This window comes from Uloborus diversus, chromosome 6 (genome assembly GCF_026930045.1).
Source record: "Uloborus diversus isolate 005 chromosome 6, Udiv.v.3.1, whole genome shotgun sequence".
In the NCBI taxonomy this organism is placed as follows: Eukaryota; Metazoa; Arthropoda; class Arachnida; order Araneae; family Uloboridae; genus Uloborus; species Uloborus diversus.
In genome coordinates, this window is record NC_072736.1 from 156,464,006 (window position 1) to 156,481,259 (window position 17,254).

The 17,254-nt window shown below is 31.5% G+C and overlaps 1 protein-coding gene across 1 annotated transcript in view; it reads left to right on the forward strand.

Annotated features, from left to right (window-relative positions):
* The window catches only part of LOC129224682 (sodium channel protein para-like), a 140,683-nt gene that overhangs the window by 89,583 nt on the left and 33,846 nt on the right, over window positions 1-17,254 (forward strand). Inside the window, exons 22-23 of the mRNA XM_054859228.1 lie at window positions 2,700-2,980; window positions 5,188-5,361. Coding sequence (XP_054715203.1) covers window positions 2,700-2,980; window positions 5,188-5,361 — 455 coding nt within the window. The remainder of the gene's footprint in view (window positions 1-2,699; window positions 2,981-5,187; window positions 5,362-17,254) is intronic.

The following is a 17,254-nucleotide window of genomic DNA, read 5'->3' on the forward strand; positions in this document are numbered from 1 at the left end:
ACGGATATTGTGAAACTTCACATAAAACCTGTTGAAACCCTTTTTAGAAAGCTCTTCCTTTTAAGAAAGTCGAACCTTTAATAAAAAGGCCAGCCATTGTTTTTCATACGGCCTCTAATACTAAGCTTCATTTCTTTGTTAATAAATCATATGTAAATTCTTCTCAATAGCAAATTAATTCTAACACAGATATGTTACTTATTTTTTAAATATGTATTATTTTAATAAACAAGGATATGGTATTAGTTACGTAGTTGTATATTTATTGTGCATTGAAATTGTACTGCTTTTGTAACCCATGCATGTATTAACTCAGATTTGCAGTTAATACAATCATTTAATGTTTAAACTCACAATCCATTTAAGATTATGAGGTCAATTATTTCATTGTTTGATTGAAGGTATTTCGACCTTTTGTTCGCTGATTGTAAATGGACATGAACTAATTTCATTTTGCCTGAATGTGAGATGCCAAATCGTATATGATATTTCTTGTGTCAAGTATAATTTTCATGGTATCAAATATAAATGAAATATTTTCTAACATAAACGTTCATGATTAGGAATTGTCAATCAGTTATTATTGCTATACTTTTCTTTCAATTTACATTATTAAGATACATTATTTCATCTTTGATTAATCATTAAAATGCACATCTATGTAATTAAAATCTCTCTCTGTGTGTGCCTCCTCCGAACTGTTAATGCCTACCAGGTAAACACACATCATTGGATAAGAGACATTCAGGAGCAGCCGTTCTGCCTTCTCTTACCCCCTCTTAACCATAAGGGGCCGGAGATATAAATTCATAAAAACAGTTTGCAGGACACTCAGAGGAAAACGCATTAAAACCATCAATAGCCACACGCCGCAGGCGGCGAAAAAAGGTTAGCGAATGAAACGAGCAGGGAGATGGGCCACTTAGTTTTATATTACACTAGCTGTACCCGACGCGCGTTGCTACGCCAACAAAAAAATACATCACTATACTGATTTTCATGGCAATCGGTTGAACGGGGCAGAAGTTGCTACTCTGCAGTGCCACCTGGTGGCGAGTGGCTTCAATGAGCATATTATGCACCTTCTCCGTGGAAAAATACATATATATAGCAATTTTTATAATAATCGATCCAGGTATCAAGTGAAGCCGTGACTATACTCAAATTTTGTACTCACGCAGTTTGCAAGATCAATCAATCGCTAAAAATATCAAATAGAAAAAGTTTTAAATCCCCCCGTTGCATGAAAAGCCATAAAACAATAAAGAAAGAATTTATTTGTTCAAACTCAAGAAAAAGGGCAACAGCTAACTTCTTATCAATGAGATCTTTCACGCGAATTAATTTCTGCAGCCGATAATTTTATTCGTATTTATCCAATGGATTGTGACTTAAATTGGAATAAAAAAGGAACTATCGATCAGATTTTTTTCGAACTGGTCTATAAACATTCCCAGTACCAAAAATAACAAACGGTGAAAGTTTCAGTGAAATCTGCCGGGTAGTTTTTGAGTTCATGGATGACATACAGACAAACATTCATTTATATATATATAGATTGAAACTGAAAGTAATTAGTGAAATTTCAATGAAATGTTTCTGTATTTGTAAACACATACCTTCAATAGATAATTCAACATAGTACAAATTGCACTAGAACACCTGATAACTGTGCCATATGCAAGGAAGCGGCTACCTGTATTCATTCCTATTCCCTGGCTGGATTACCCTTCTATCTGTTTGCCCTTAACTTATAAGAACCATCCTGATTAGTTTTATTTATAATATGTATACCAGTTTAATACGTCTACATCTGTTTTTACGTGATTTTTATTGCTTAAACTGGTGAAATCACGTGCTTTTAGCCCTTTACTGTCAACGAGACTCTGACGTCACAGCAAATTTGATCATATTTCCCTATAAAAGCGTTATTCCTCGGTTAACCAGTGTGACTTGAGTGGTGCAATATAATTGCTTTACATTTAGATTATTGGTACTGACACAAGTTAATATTTCAGTCACAAGCTTAGTTTGAAAATATCTGAAAAACATATTTTTAATCAACAGTATATGTGCTAAATACATTAATCTTTAGCGCATCTGTGTATATAAATATTTTTTTCTACCCGTAATATCCATTTACTAGAGGTACCGCACGGCTTTGCCGTTAGTAGAAAATTAAAAGGTTATTTGGTTTACTTGTATATTTACAAATAATGGATGATGAATTTCTTGCCAATTTGCTATGTTCACGCCAATTTGCTATGCTTACTCATGTTACGGTTCCACGTTATGATAAATTCGTAATTTACTCTTCCACGTTGTGATAATTTGCTCGGAAAATTTTTCTTAAAATTGGAATAGAAAAAGAACAAAATCGAATTTTCGAAAAATGCTTCGAGGTGCACACCCCCAAGCTATAAACTAATTCTGTGCCAAAGTTCATGAAAATGGGCCGAACGGTCTAGGCGCTATGCGCGTCACAGAGATCCTGACAGACAGAGATCCGTACAGATAGAGATCCATACAGAGAGACTTTCAGGTTTATTATTAGTAAAAGTAAAGATGGTGTAGGGAGTTAATGTTAATACAGATTAGTTGGCTAGTGTACGCAAAAAATTTATTTCAATTTTGCTTCTCAATGTTTTCAGCGTATGATTTATTTATTTCTTAGTATTACAATTTTACATTATTTCTAGACGTGATGACTAGTGCAGATATTAATCCTCAAAATGAAGAGGGTGTCGACACTGATAAACTAGACGACGGAGCAGCGACGGCGGATGTTATCATCTCGGAGTATCCTGCTGACTGCTGCCCAGACATATGCTACAAGAAAATAGCCTGCTGCGCGGACGACTACAATCCAGAGTTTTGGGCCAACTGGAAGGAGTTAAGAGCAAAAACGTTCATTTTGATTGAAGACAAGTATTTTGAGACAGTAATCATAACTATGATTATGGTTAGCAGCTTGGCATTGGTAAGAGATGTGTTCTGCATTTTTATGTGAAAACTTACTTACAGTCTATACAGTGAAACCTGTTTTAAGTTGACCACTTTGTGGGGTACTACTTTCGTGGTCAACTTATTAAGGTTGATTTATATCATATAGGACTAATTCTCTGCACCTGAAAAAAAAACGATTAACTTAGACAGGTGGTCAAATTACAAGGGGGATCGACTTTAAAGGTTTTATTGTATTTAGAATCTGCGTGTCAAGGCCAAATAACTGAACCTTTCTCCATCCTTTTCCCTTTTACCGGTTGTCATGTTTACGGCACTATGAACTTGTTGCATCTGCAACACATAAAATGGTTCTTTAATCTTCCAGTTATAATAATAATAGTAAGTTGGGATGCTTCGTTTAATCGGCAGTAATCGGCCATAACCGGCCGCTTTGCTGATTATAATCGGCTGGGGAAAAAATTAAAAAATACTTTTCAATATTATTTAAATCTGCAAGTACTCTTTGAACAAGAAACTAAGATGGATAAATTCATTTACAGCAAATGAATGTAATTTTTTAAATCATAAGTGTAACATGTAGCGTGAAAGTGCATTGGCGGAAATTAAAGTCAAACAATCCGGAATTCGGGTAAAACTAAATGAAATATTGAAATTAATCCTCGCTGCAGATGCTCACGATACACAAATATGAAGAATTAAATCCGGATACTTTTTAACTGTGAAGCAAAAACATGAGTATTTCTGGAGAGTCAGGCATTAACTTTTCCTTGCTGGTTCATATTATCTCTTACGCTAAATAATCCTTCACTTAATTATTTCATCGTTTACGAACAGTGTGTTACGGGAAAAAAAATATCTGATAACTGCTGAACAACACCCTGAAAGAAAACTTTGCTTATTACTAGCTCTTTTTTTTTTTTTTTTTTTATTGTGTGTGTGTGTAGAAGATCTATTTCCGGTGATTAATTTTTGGTCGTCACAAATTTTTTGAGTAAAATTAAGAATATTATACTCAAACTATTCGACAATTGTTGCATAAAAAACTGTTTAAGGTAGGCGAACGCCCTAAATACTTTTTTGTTCAATATTTATTGCGCCTTTCTAAAACTTTATACGATTATTAAATATGACGTAAATAATACATTTTGACTACATATTTGTTGAAAAAAAAATCGATAGGTTTTTTTTAACAAAAAAGTCATATTTTTAGCAAAAAACTACCGTTACCTTAACACTTCCAGTGCATTCACTTATTCATTATTTTTTAAATTTTTTGTGTATATCTCTTCGTGAGTTACCAGAGAGTGATATGAGCCTCCAATTTGGAAATAATTAACTAAAAACATGTTTTATGGGTAAATGTTTGAAAATTTCCCCCAAAAACTTGTTTTTTGGCGTCTAAGTTTAATTGATCATTATTTCAAAACCACATATTGCATGCACATTAACTTTTTGAGGTTTATTCCATTACCATGCTTGCAAAAGTTTAAAATCTTTAGCGTGAATACTTTTTTCGCCAGAGCTGTTGGCGTAAATGAAAACTTGAAAACGTGGTTATGAGAAAATCAAGGATAGAGTGAGCAAAAAAAAATTACTTGGACCCAGAAAATACTTTCATTTTCCCAACAGTTTTGTTTTAATTAATTTTTTAAAATGTCCGATTTTTCAAACAAGGCGTGGTTCTTATGACGTCACAAATGATGCAATTTGGCGCATTTCTACTACGTTTCCACGTTATGATAATCAAGCAGCGAATTAAAATTGTGCTCTATGCTTGCTATCATTGCCAATACACGTGAGTAAAGATGCGAATTAAATATTTTGTTCTGTGAATGGCATTTCATCATTTGTGATGCCACACGACAGAAGTGTAAACAATGAAAACGCAGAGATTTAAGTATTTTTTTTTAAATATTAAACTTAAATAAATTATTTAAAAAATGGTCAGATCCTATGTTTTTAAGCATGCTCTTTCAGAAAAAAATACTTTTAAAATTTTGGAAACGACACCATTCAGTTTAATAAAATTTTTCTAGTTTTCTTAATAATTTACGGATTTAAAAAACAATTGCGGATTTAGAAAGAAGAACACTAGGGCTCTTTGAATTTCTCAAAATCGATTTTTTTTTTCGAAAATTAGGGTGTTTGCCTACTTTAAAACTTACAGAAAATTTTTATTAAATAATTTATTTCATGTGAGTTTTGTTGTTTTTATTTCAGGCAGCAGAAGATGTGAATCTAAAGTACAGGCCCCTGTTGAAAGCTATATTAACATACATGGACAAAGTTTTTACCGTCCTGTTTTTCTTCGAAATGTTGATAAAATGGCTAGCTCTTGGTTTTCGAAAATATTTTCAAAATGCATGGTGCTGGCTAGATTTTGTCATTGTCCTGGTAAGATAACTTTTTCTCATTTTATTTTTCCCTCTTGATATCTTTTAGCATATCATTACTTTGATGATCTTTCACTTATTTAATTGTTATGAATATATTAATTTTATTCATTGTACGAATATTGTAAAGTATTTTTAAAATCATGTTTTCCTTAAAAAAAAAAACTACGACTATAGTATTTATGGTTATTTTCATTTTTTTTTTTCAATCATTTGAAGTAAACCAACTGCAAACATTTCTAAAAAAAATTTTATTATGAGGAAAAACTAAAACCAAAATTTAGTTTCACCTGCTAGTGAAAGACCTAATACTGTTTACCAAAACTGCTAGTTTTGGCAATGTTTAAACTAGTCTTTCTCCAGTTTCGACAGTTCATAAAAATCAAAATAGAAAGGGCTGTTTTTACTATGAATTCTTAACACGTGACTGGATGGTATATAGTCAAATATAAGGAACATACCACTTTTTTTATAACTAACAGTATAATATAAGCTTCGTCCTAAACTATTTTTATATGAATCAGGTAATTGCATATTTAATACATTGACAATTTCTTCTACAAATTGATACAATTCAAATTCAAACATTTAATTTTTTTATTGGACAAATGTTTCTTAGAGATACAAGTTATGCAAGAGAAAAATGCTTTGTTTTCTGGAGCAATTTCAAATAAACTTTTTCTTTTATCTACAATTGCACCAAATTAATATTTGCTAAGTTCAGGCGAATACATACATTGTGGACTAGAACGCATTGTTCACAGTTTGAAAGCATTAGAAAGAAGTTCGATACAATCAAATATAGTTGGATATGTAATGTCACAAATACAAAATAAATAAAAGCAATTTAAACGATCCTTTAAAGCTTTAAAACATACTTTTAATTCTAAAGCATTTTACGTATAAAATATTTGAACATCTTCATGTGTTACGTGTTAAATATAGAATTTAATTCCTTAAAAGTATTAATTGAAATTTGTTAGTATGTATTATTTTATAAAAATATGCTAAATGCATTTGATGGATTACTAATTTTTTTTTCTGCCAACTATCCAATTAGAGACCTGATTTCTGTTAATTGTTGCCAAATTGTCAAAATATTTTATTTTGGTTCAATTTTAAAGCATTATTCTAAAACAGTTGTTTAATAGTTTTAATGCATTTATTGTTCCTCAATCTAAAATTAGCCTTACAGGGATAAAATGCGCTTAAAGTGAACATTGCAAAGGTATTATTCCTTTTGTAATCGTTGAACCTAGGACTCACATATTCATTTAATGGTAAATTTGAAATTTTCACGTAACAAACCACTGAACCATTACATAAAAATATTGTGTACTTATATTTTTTCCTCTCTTTACTTAAACTAACATCTTTCATTTACAAATCAATTTAGTGTTCATATTTTTTGTCTTGTAAATATATTTTACAAAATTGTCAGTAGAATTCACAAACTACATTTAAAAGAGTCAAGGATTAATTTAGGAAAACTTCCTCTAGTCTTTTTAAATTGGTTTTTATCTGAATTAAACAGAAAAACTTCAATTATATTTTTATAACGTATTTAGAATGTCTTAACATCAATGATATCTCTTTATTTTGCTTTAAACTTTCGAACATAGTAAGTTGCAATAATACTGAAACTTAGTGTGTTACCATCAAAGCATCTATTAGCCCCTAAAAGTCTCAACCGCCCCGTTGAAGCAAAATATGGTAATAAGTAATACAAAACCCCTTTGTGGCATCATAAAAGTTTATAATAACAATTTCATGTCTCAAAAAATAATGCAAATGTCATATTACTAATACAACATACTGTCATAGTAAGCAACACTTTATTTCCTTACTAAAACATTACAAACAATATTTTTTCTGTACTTGTGTATGTAACTCACTAAAGCTATTACCGTCTACCATTTTCGTAGCCTGTAGAACACTAAAATTTAACTGCACGAATGCTATTAAATTCCTTAAATGTGTAATACATAGTGTAAGATTAATAATGTCGCACGGTTGTCTGTAATAAATCTTTTTAATCTTTATCTGTTACTATATGAACTAACCCTATCCTTTTCTTGTTTTCCGGCTGCTTCTTCCACATCATATTCCTTCCTGCCTTCCTTCGACAAACATTGGTTTAGGTTTCCATATTTAATCTCTCGGTGGGATTAATGGGCTACGGCAACATCCCCGCCTTTAAAACCATGAGAACTCTCAGGGCCCTGCGCCCTCTTAGGGCCCTTTCCCGCCTGGAGGGGATGAGAGTAAGTAATGATATGATTGGCTGGTTGGTTGCTGCTGATAGTGAATCCTATTTTCCTCAATCCACGGTGATCGTCTCTCTGCAGTCTGTGATTGTCCTACCCCTCGCCTTCTATGCCGGCACTGTCTTGAGAGCGCAAGTTGTGATACGCGCGGGTCATTTCCGAGAATCTTTAACTTTTCCTAGGCGTCAATGATCATTGAAGGTCAAGAATTTACTGGGTGATTAACATTCCTTGAGAACCCTTAAGTTACTTGCTATGCCCTTATATTATTATTTTTTCGTTGCCTTTTTTTTCTTATGTTTTGTTTTTTTCCCGAACAACAATGAGTATTGAGGTCTTTCCTTGACCTCAATAATGATTGTAGGTCAAGAATTTACTGGGTGATTAACATTCCATGGGAACCCTTAAGTTACTTGTTAAGACCTCTTTTTTTCTTTTCTTTTCTTTTTTCTTGTGTTTTTTTTCCCCCGGCCAACAATGATTATTGAGGTCTTTCCTAAACCTTAATAATCATTGAAGGTCAAGAATTTACTAGGTGATTAACATTCCATGGGAACCCTTAAGTTACTTGTTAAGACCTCTTTTTTTTCTCTTTTCTTTTTTCTAATGTTGTTTTTCCCCCTGGCCAACAATCGTTATTGAGGACTTTCCTAGATCTCAATAATCATTGAAGGTCAAGAATTTACTAGGTGATTAACATTCCCTGGGAAGCCTTGAGTTACTTGTTATGACCTTATATTATTTATTTTCACTTCTTTTTTCTTATGTTGCTTTATTTCTCGGCCAATAATGATTATTGAGGTCTTTCCTAGACCTCAATAACCATTGAAGGTCAATAATTTACTGGGTGATTAACATTCCATGGGAACCCTTGAGTTACTTGTTATGACCTTATATTATTTATTTTCATTTCTTTTATCTTATGTTGTTGTTGTTTTCCTGCCAACAATGATTATTGAGGTCTTTCCTAGACCTCAATAATCAATCAAGGTCAAGAATTTCTTAGGCGATTAACATTCCCTAGGAACCCTTGAGTTACTTGTTCCGACTTTATATTATTTATTTTCATTTCTTTTTTCTTATGTTGTTGTTTCTTTTCCTGCCAACAATGATTATTGAGGTCTTTCCTAGACCTCAATAATCATTGAAGGTCAAGAATTTACTAGGCGATCAACACTCCCTAGGACCCCTTGAGTTACTTGTTCTGACTTCATATTATTTATTTTCATTTCTTTTTTCTTATGTTGTTTTTTTCTCGACCAACAATGATTATTGAGGTCTTTCCTAGACCTCAATAATCATTGAAGGTCAAGAATTTACTGGATGATTAACATTCCATGGGAACCCTTAAGTTACTTGTTAAGACCTCTTTTTTTTCTTTTTTTTTTCTTTTTTTCTTATGTTGTTTTTTTTACCCCGGCCAACAATGATTATTGAGGTCTTTCCTAGACCTCAATAATCATTGAAGGTCAAGAATTTACTAGGTGATTAACATTCCCTGGGAACCCTTGAGTTACTTGTTATGACTTTATGTTATTTATTTTCATTTCTTTTTTCTTATGTTGTTGTTTTTTCCTGCCAACAATGATTATTGAGGTCTTTCCTAGACCTCAATAATCATTGAAGGTCAAGAATTCACTAGGTGATTAACATTCCCTAGGAACCCTTAAGTTACTTTTTTTTTTTATTCATTGCTTTTTTTTTCTTATGATTTTTCTCGGAAGCAACGGCGACAAAATCTTTGTCTTTCTAAGCACATCCATCCAATTTAACTGACATGCCATTGTGTTCCCAAACGCTTCTTATTGGCTCTCCTTTGTAAATAAAAATCAGATAACGATCTACAACCTGTGAAAAACCAGCATTAGTGATTTTTCCTCCAAATTAATTACATCTTCTAAGATTCTACAAGCATACACCAGTAAAACAAGAAGTTAAACTAACTGTCCTTTCATACATTTCCAGGTCCAAATGTATGCGTGGTTTTTATCTAACCATAATTGCTGGTTACACGTGGTAAATTCGTCAATTCTTTTACCGAAAAAGTGTAGTTGAAAAAACATATATATCAGCTTCAACATTTTAAGAGGTCAGGCAATAATTGCTGATTTTTGCTTACAAGATACATGATAAACAAAAAAGTCATATTTATTCAATCACTTTTATAAGATTTTCCTTTCAAATAAAAACTTCGTTTGAAAATAAATTAGAAAAATATTGAAGATTTTATTGTCTCCCGCTGAAGTTGAAGGCTTCCTATCAAATGTATTAACTGCAAAATAGATACATAAACTCTATAGTCAACAATTTCATGAACTAGATAGTACTGTTCAAAGGCTAAGGAAAGTATGCTTCGTGTAGAAAAAATTTCATTTTTATATACTTGACACATCTTTCTTCCCCTTTAAGTACAAGGGTTAAAATTAAATTGATTTATGCAAAAACCTGTTTTTTAGTATTTTTTATTCTGAAAAAAGTTTAATGTACCGTCACTATAAAGAAAGCGCCTATAACAAAGGGATCAGTTAACGCTGTAAAAATAACAAATGAAGCAATTAAGCGATCTTCAAGACTAAAAACTAGTTTCCTATGCTCCGACAACACGAATAACGATCCAGTTTAATTATTTTGTATGAAACCAGAGTACAATGTTTTATTTTCCCGCCAAGTAATTTATGTTACCGAGAAATTAAATCCTCCAAAAGCTCCCATTTAAACTAAATCTCAAATATTTTCCATCAAACGATCCAACGCTTGAAGCTAATGAGCAAAAAATGAACTGCATTCTTTTTTTATCGTTCATTACAATTTTCAAAAGATATCTTCTATGTTTCTAAATCATAAGCTTTACCTAAAAACGATTGAAAGATTACCTAAAATACAAAAATAATTTAATGACCAAAAAGTTTTTTTTTAAATATTTTTTTATTCTTGCTGTATATTCTTACTGTGACCAAAACTAAAGTTATTGCCATATGATTATTGTGACAAAAGAAGCGTCTTCCTTTATTTAACAATAGGTTATTTCAAGAAACTGCTTCTGTATCATTGATTAAATTTAAGTAGCGATTAAAAAATATGCTTCTTAATGATTTTTTTTTTTTTTTTGTCATTCTGTGTTTCCCCAATCTGTAACTATATTCTCTGGTGAAGTAATTCCAAAATTATCTAAATTATCTTTGATTGCAATCAGTTGCATGTAGTTGTCTAATGCATGAATATTCATGCTGTCTGTGTCAGTGAAGTCTTAGGGTCTAAGTGTCGTGGATATATTATGCATGTTTGGTGCTTTTGATGTTGTCTAACCCTTTGTTTTGTTGTTCATTTGATACATATGTGTCCAGTGCGGTCAATACGTTAACAGGATGTTTTGATCTCTATCTAATATCTATAACTTGATTGTAAGGATGCTGTGTATGGGGGAATAGTTTTGTTAATAATTACTTTAAGCAAATGCTTAACTTCTAACTAAAGAAGAGTGGTAACCCTATAGTTCTCGGAACTTATTTTAACGCGTTATAGCCTGAATTCCTCCTTATATGCAAATAAAAATCACAGAAAATTGAAAAAAAGTGTAAGAGCTAAACTTTCATAAAAGGTTTCATTCTGTTACGAAATGTTGAATTCAAAAAGGGAAAGATTTAGGGCCAAAAAAAAAAGTAATTGAAAAGTCTTCTCAATTATGAAACCAAGTGTGTGCATTATTATTAAATATCCACTAATACTTATTTAAAGCAAAATTTTAATTAATAACATAATACACGCAGTAAGAATATACATGAAGAATATCGTTTTTCTATGCGATGAATACTTGTATAACATAAGCAATGGTCATCTTTAGTGCAAAGGTAACTAACAATCTAAGCATTTAATAGAATAAAAGAGTAGTAATTGTTAAGAAGAAAGAGCGCAACACTCTTGATTATTCATCATGCACACTCGGAAAAGCAAATCAAGAATTAACTGACACTGTCTAAAGTCGTCCAAACTCTAACGTGTAATGTGAAAGCTTAAAAATAAAAAAGAAGAATGACAATTCGCGTTTATTAGCAGCCTGGAACAGCGTTGCGTTGTCAGAATATGGGTGTTTCCTTCAGTCAAAAGTATTACTTTTAGATGACTTGAATGTATACTTTTGATGACTGAAATTGACAAAATAAGCAAAATAATAATAATAACAATGATAATGATAATCACATGTGGAGCCAGAAAACTTTTTTCCCAACACTTAATTTTTTTTTTTTTAATGTCATATTTCTACATCAAGATGTTTCATTGGCTGACGTCACAACTGAAGACACCCATCTTAGATCGGAGCGCGTCGATGTCTTTTCTGGCAAAATTTCGCCTTTTTGTGATTTTTCACTGCAAGGAATTTTATTAGCGGCACGTGAATTGATAGTTGAATAAAATATCCATTTGGCGAAATTTGGGAAAAAAGACCTTCTTTTCAATTTAGACCACGGCCAATAATCCCGGAAATGTTATTTCTTCATATTGACTCTGGCCGTGAAAGCCTTAAGCAGTTTTTAAATTTGTCTATGTCCTGAAATTTTGTTCTTGTAACCCTAGTGACTTGTGACGTCATTGCGAAACTGAAAAGAGAGACTGAAGATTATTTTCTTACGAGAGAAACTAAGATAAAAAAATTTAAAAAGTAACTCAAACCATGTTTTCGACCATGCTCTTTCAGAAAAAAAATACGTTAGAAAAATGGGAAACAGTCCAACTGCGCATCATCTTAGTTCATGAAAAGCACGCAAGAAAAACCGGAAGTGAAATCGAGCCAAAGCTCAAAATAACGTTATTTTGGTGTTACCTTAGCCTAGAACATGTAAAAAGTTTAACTTTGCCACCCTTTTTGCCTATGCATTATCTTCATTTAATTTTTCTTGTTGAGTTATAGATTTCTGAGATAAAGTATGTATATCATACTCCAGATAGAAACATATTTAGATTGAAAGATGAAACTCTTGAAACAAAATTTCTTTTTAAGAATGATTATGTTTTTGTTACTAAACCCAAATGGTTATAGAATAATGACCTAATATTAAAATTCATTTTAGTGCTAGATTAGATACTAAAATGTTTTTTTTTTAATTTTAACGATGAAACAAGTTATTTATTAACGAGAGACCACTAATGTTCTTAATCTATAATCTCTGTGTAGTAAGAAGAGCAAAAAATGTTGCTTCTAAAGGGTGTCCCAAAATTAACGCAAGATTTGAATTTACCACCATTTTTTCCATAAATTGTTGGCAGCCATGAAAAAAGAACAATTTGACAGTTGAGAGTTTAGGGTTAGTAAAAATGGGGTGTTATTGTACCGTACAGCTAGAGAGAGTGAAACATTTCAATTACTGCATAAGGCATTTCCTAGTCGCGTACTCTCTCATTTCGGTCATCAGAATTGGCACCCTAGATCGTGTGATTTAACATTTTTAAATTTCTTCTTATGGGGTTATTTGAATTCAAAGGTCTATGTCAACAAGCCCACAACCACCTGTGCATTACCGTGTTGCGATACCGAGCGCCAATAACAGTAACTGCTTGACCAGCCTCAACTTTCATTATTTTTGAAACAATTGTTCAATAATGAAAGCGCGTTATTGTATTGTTTAACGCTCCATTTTTGATTACCCTAAACTCTCAGCTGTCAAATTGTTCTTTTTTCATGGTTGCCAACCATTTATTGCAAAAATGGTGGCGAATTCAAATCTTGCGTTAATTTTGGGACACCCTTTACATGAAAAATATTATCTCTCATCAACGTATCATAAAAATATTTTCTTTTTGAAAGGTTTGTAGAACTGTATCAACACTTAATGTTTATAAATAAGACATATAGCATTTGTTTTTCGTGGAAGCTACAATATAAACTGTTTCAAATATCATTGAAAATTAGAATTGGTGTTTCGCAAAAAAACTATATTAAAAACTTCTCGAAGTTTTAACATTAATTTTCACAATTGAAAAAATTCCCATTAAGCTCAGGAGCATTTACTATAAAATATGACACATTTTACGTACAGTATTGCTGAAAGAGACGAAATAATACTGTTATTTTTTTTTCCTTGTTAAATATCGTTACTAAATTCTGAATCAATAATAAGGTAAATAACGTTTTATATTGTTCACAAACAATTGTGAAGACTTTACTAAAACTATTTATTACATCGTGTAAGCGATATTACTACTGATATCAGCAAATTAATTTTTATTAGAGTCCATTCCTTCTCAGTTAAAGAGAGTTCATAGGCAGACTATTAGTTTTGTAATTGACACTGAATTCGATTTGTCTTTTCAAGGGTTTTAGTTCAAAATTTGTTTAACAGTATTCTTACGAACATTACATAAATTATTAGTGTCATTTTTCAATCCCGAACCATAAAAGCATCAATCTACATTATGTAGGATTTTATTTCTTCATTTTTTTCCCCGTTTGCTAAAAAAAATAGCATCACATATTTGAATGATCGGTACTTTTCCGTTAAAGGTACGTCACTTTTCATTTTCGGCGATTTTATTTTTTTTACTGCTACTATAAACTAAAAATTTCGTAGTTGGCGACATTCAACAACTTTAATTTCGATATTCCAGGGTTGCGATATACTTGGTTTGGCGACGCAATTGGTGATATCTACTAGTATATGGCAACCCTGGAATTTTGAAATTGAAGTCGCCAACAAGAAATTTTTAGCTTGTAATAGCGATAAATGAATTAAAATCGCCATAAGAAAAAAAAGAACAAGAGACGTACCTTTAAGGGAAAAGTACTGAGTAATCACCCAGTAGGCTTTTTTTTACCATTTTTAAGAGAAATTTAGATGATGACATTTGAAAGAACGTCGGAAACGCTTTTGCTAATCAATTTTGTCTGCAAATCTACATTAACGATTTCTCAATTTTACAATTTCCAAATTGACCGGAGCATAAAATGTGCATATTTGCTTCAAATAAAGTATAATGACAGGTGCAACGAAGTAATTCAATTGTAAATTTAAATCTACTTGTAATCAATCTAATTATTAAGACACCTTTTAAAAACTTGTGCTCTCAAACACCGCTGCGATCGATGTTTGGCGATGTTTTGTTTTGCTGTTGTGTGATCGTCTGTCAATGTAGTATTTGTAAATTCCTCTTTTTACAGCATCTTGGACGGAATGGGTAGATAGGAAAGCAGTTTTGTTACAAAAAATATTCGAATTTCTTTGAACGAAGAATTCGAACCAACCATTGTTAGAAACAGATATTGAATAATTACATAGAGTAGCGCGCATGGTATTTTGTCTTTTTTGCAAAAAAAAGTCTCCTGATACTTACTTAGAAGTTTCGCTTTAAAGTCTGTTTCCACAAACAAACTTTAAATAATAAATTACTTAACATTTTAAATGCATCAAAAAATTGAAAAAGTAATAATAATTTTCGCTTAGTTAAAAAAATATTTTATCATGTACATGTTTTAATTCAAAAAAAAAGAAGAAAATATTCTATAAACATGAAAATTCATTTACGTTCAAAAGGATTGAAAATTTACTTAGAATTTTTATTTATTTCGTCCATGAATTCAAGACTTTTTAATACTTGTAATATATCTTTCTAATTGATTCTTATCGGTTACATTTAACTTATCAGGTGATTGTGTGATTTGTAATTTCAAATTTAAGTTTTAATGTTTACACATGTGTAATTTAAGCACTATATAAAAAAATATCTATAAACTTTTTTTTTTTAATTTTAAAACTAGAATTGTTGCTTTACAAATACATTTTTCACATTTTTTGCTTAATGAAATAAGACGAATTGCCATTGCAATAACAGAATTTAGTAGTTAAGGTATTTAGAACAAATTTAAATCAGCAGAATTTAGTAATTTTAGTTTAGAAGTTCGTTACGTGTTAGTTCCTTAGAAACGGAAATGAAAAATCGACTAATAATGGAGAAGAAAAAACCATCAAATATTTTTTCCCCTGCGATTTTAAAAACTAGTCAAACTGTTTTAAAATAAATCAGTTGAATCAAAACAAGTACATGAGATAACGCTCTAAAAATATCTGTGTATTATTTATTATTTGCAATACACAGACAAACGCAATACTTTTATAAATAATTACAAATGAAAGTTGCATTTTTTTTTCTTTTTTTTTTTTTTTTTTTTTTTTTTTTTTTTGTTCTTGGGAGTTTCAGGAGACAAGAACTTGCACAAAACCAAACCTTGTCCAAAGTATAGAACTTATAGATGCCTTTTAGATAGTTCCCAAAAAATCCTTGTAGGGATTTCTTCTCTAGCAAATTGCTTCATTGGAAACAAACACTTTTTAAGTATAAAATAGGAAATTCAGTGCTATTATACATGCACCCCTTTGTCCCTGTCCCTATATTTTCCCTTTTTAACATCAAGAAAAATGACCTGTGTAAGTATGTTTAAAAAGTTTTTTTTTTTTTAAAGATGTGAAGAATTGCTTTACCAAAACCAATACCCTTTCACTTTTTTCCTTTTTGGTTGGATGAACGCAATTATGTTTTCCCCCATGGCATTAAATGTAATCAATTTCTAGTGATTCATCAGATAAAAAACTGTGGTGGAAATAAGCTTTCTTTATGCTACAACAGGAAGGAAAAAAAAAAAGTAGTTTCGGTACAGCATGTAATCATAAATTCATCTAATATCATCTTCGTTACATTGATCATTAATTTTACTAAACACTTGGAGTTAATAAAATTTTTTGGATAATTTCTTACGGTTTTTTTTTTTTTTTTTTTAATTTCAGACAAGATATTTATTTTTAATTTCAAAAACTAAAGATACTATTTTCATTCGTTTTTTTTTCCTTCAGAAAATGAAGTTTTGTCCGGTTGACATTTCAGTTTTAACTGAGTAAATGATTTTTAAGAGAGAGTTATTAGAACTATCATGTATATAGCGATGCATGAATTTAGCAATTTTAGCTATCATTGATACTGCAGCAGCTTTAACTTTAAAAGGGTTTTTAGATTTCACAACTCCTGACTTAGGTGCTCGGTACATCTACGCAATTAAATTCCGATTGTAAAGAAATTTATTACTATTTATGACTGAAAATCTAAGTGATTGAGGTTTGGAAGCCATAATGCAGCATTTAAAGCAACTGAGCTTGCTCCTACGTCTGAATTCGGCCTAAGTACCGAAACTACAAAAGCAGTTCCTGGCCCAAAATATTGATCGATGAGTCTAGAAAACATTAAATCCCTCCAATAGTCATATTTCTTATTACTCTTAACACAAGTCTTTTGCAAAAAAAATACCCACTGTATTTTCAGTAAGGTACCGCCCTATAGCCAGGGCTAAGGCAGAAATACATGAAATACACCGCCAGTTCAGTCATTCCAGCCGAGGACTACAGTTTCGTGCTTATTAGCACTCATCAGCCCGGCATAGGAAGTGACTGAGCTGGAGGTGGAAAACCTATTAAGGAAGCCAAGAATGCCAAGCAAACTGGTAGCTAATTATGCCTTGCCTTCAATTTTCAAGTTGAACCGAACCATTGCTTCGGTCACTTGTCTGGTCCGTTCTGATTCTTATATTAGCTACCAGTTTGCCTGGCACTCTTGGCTTCCTTAAGACGTTTTCCACCTCCAGCTCAGTCA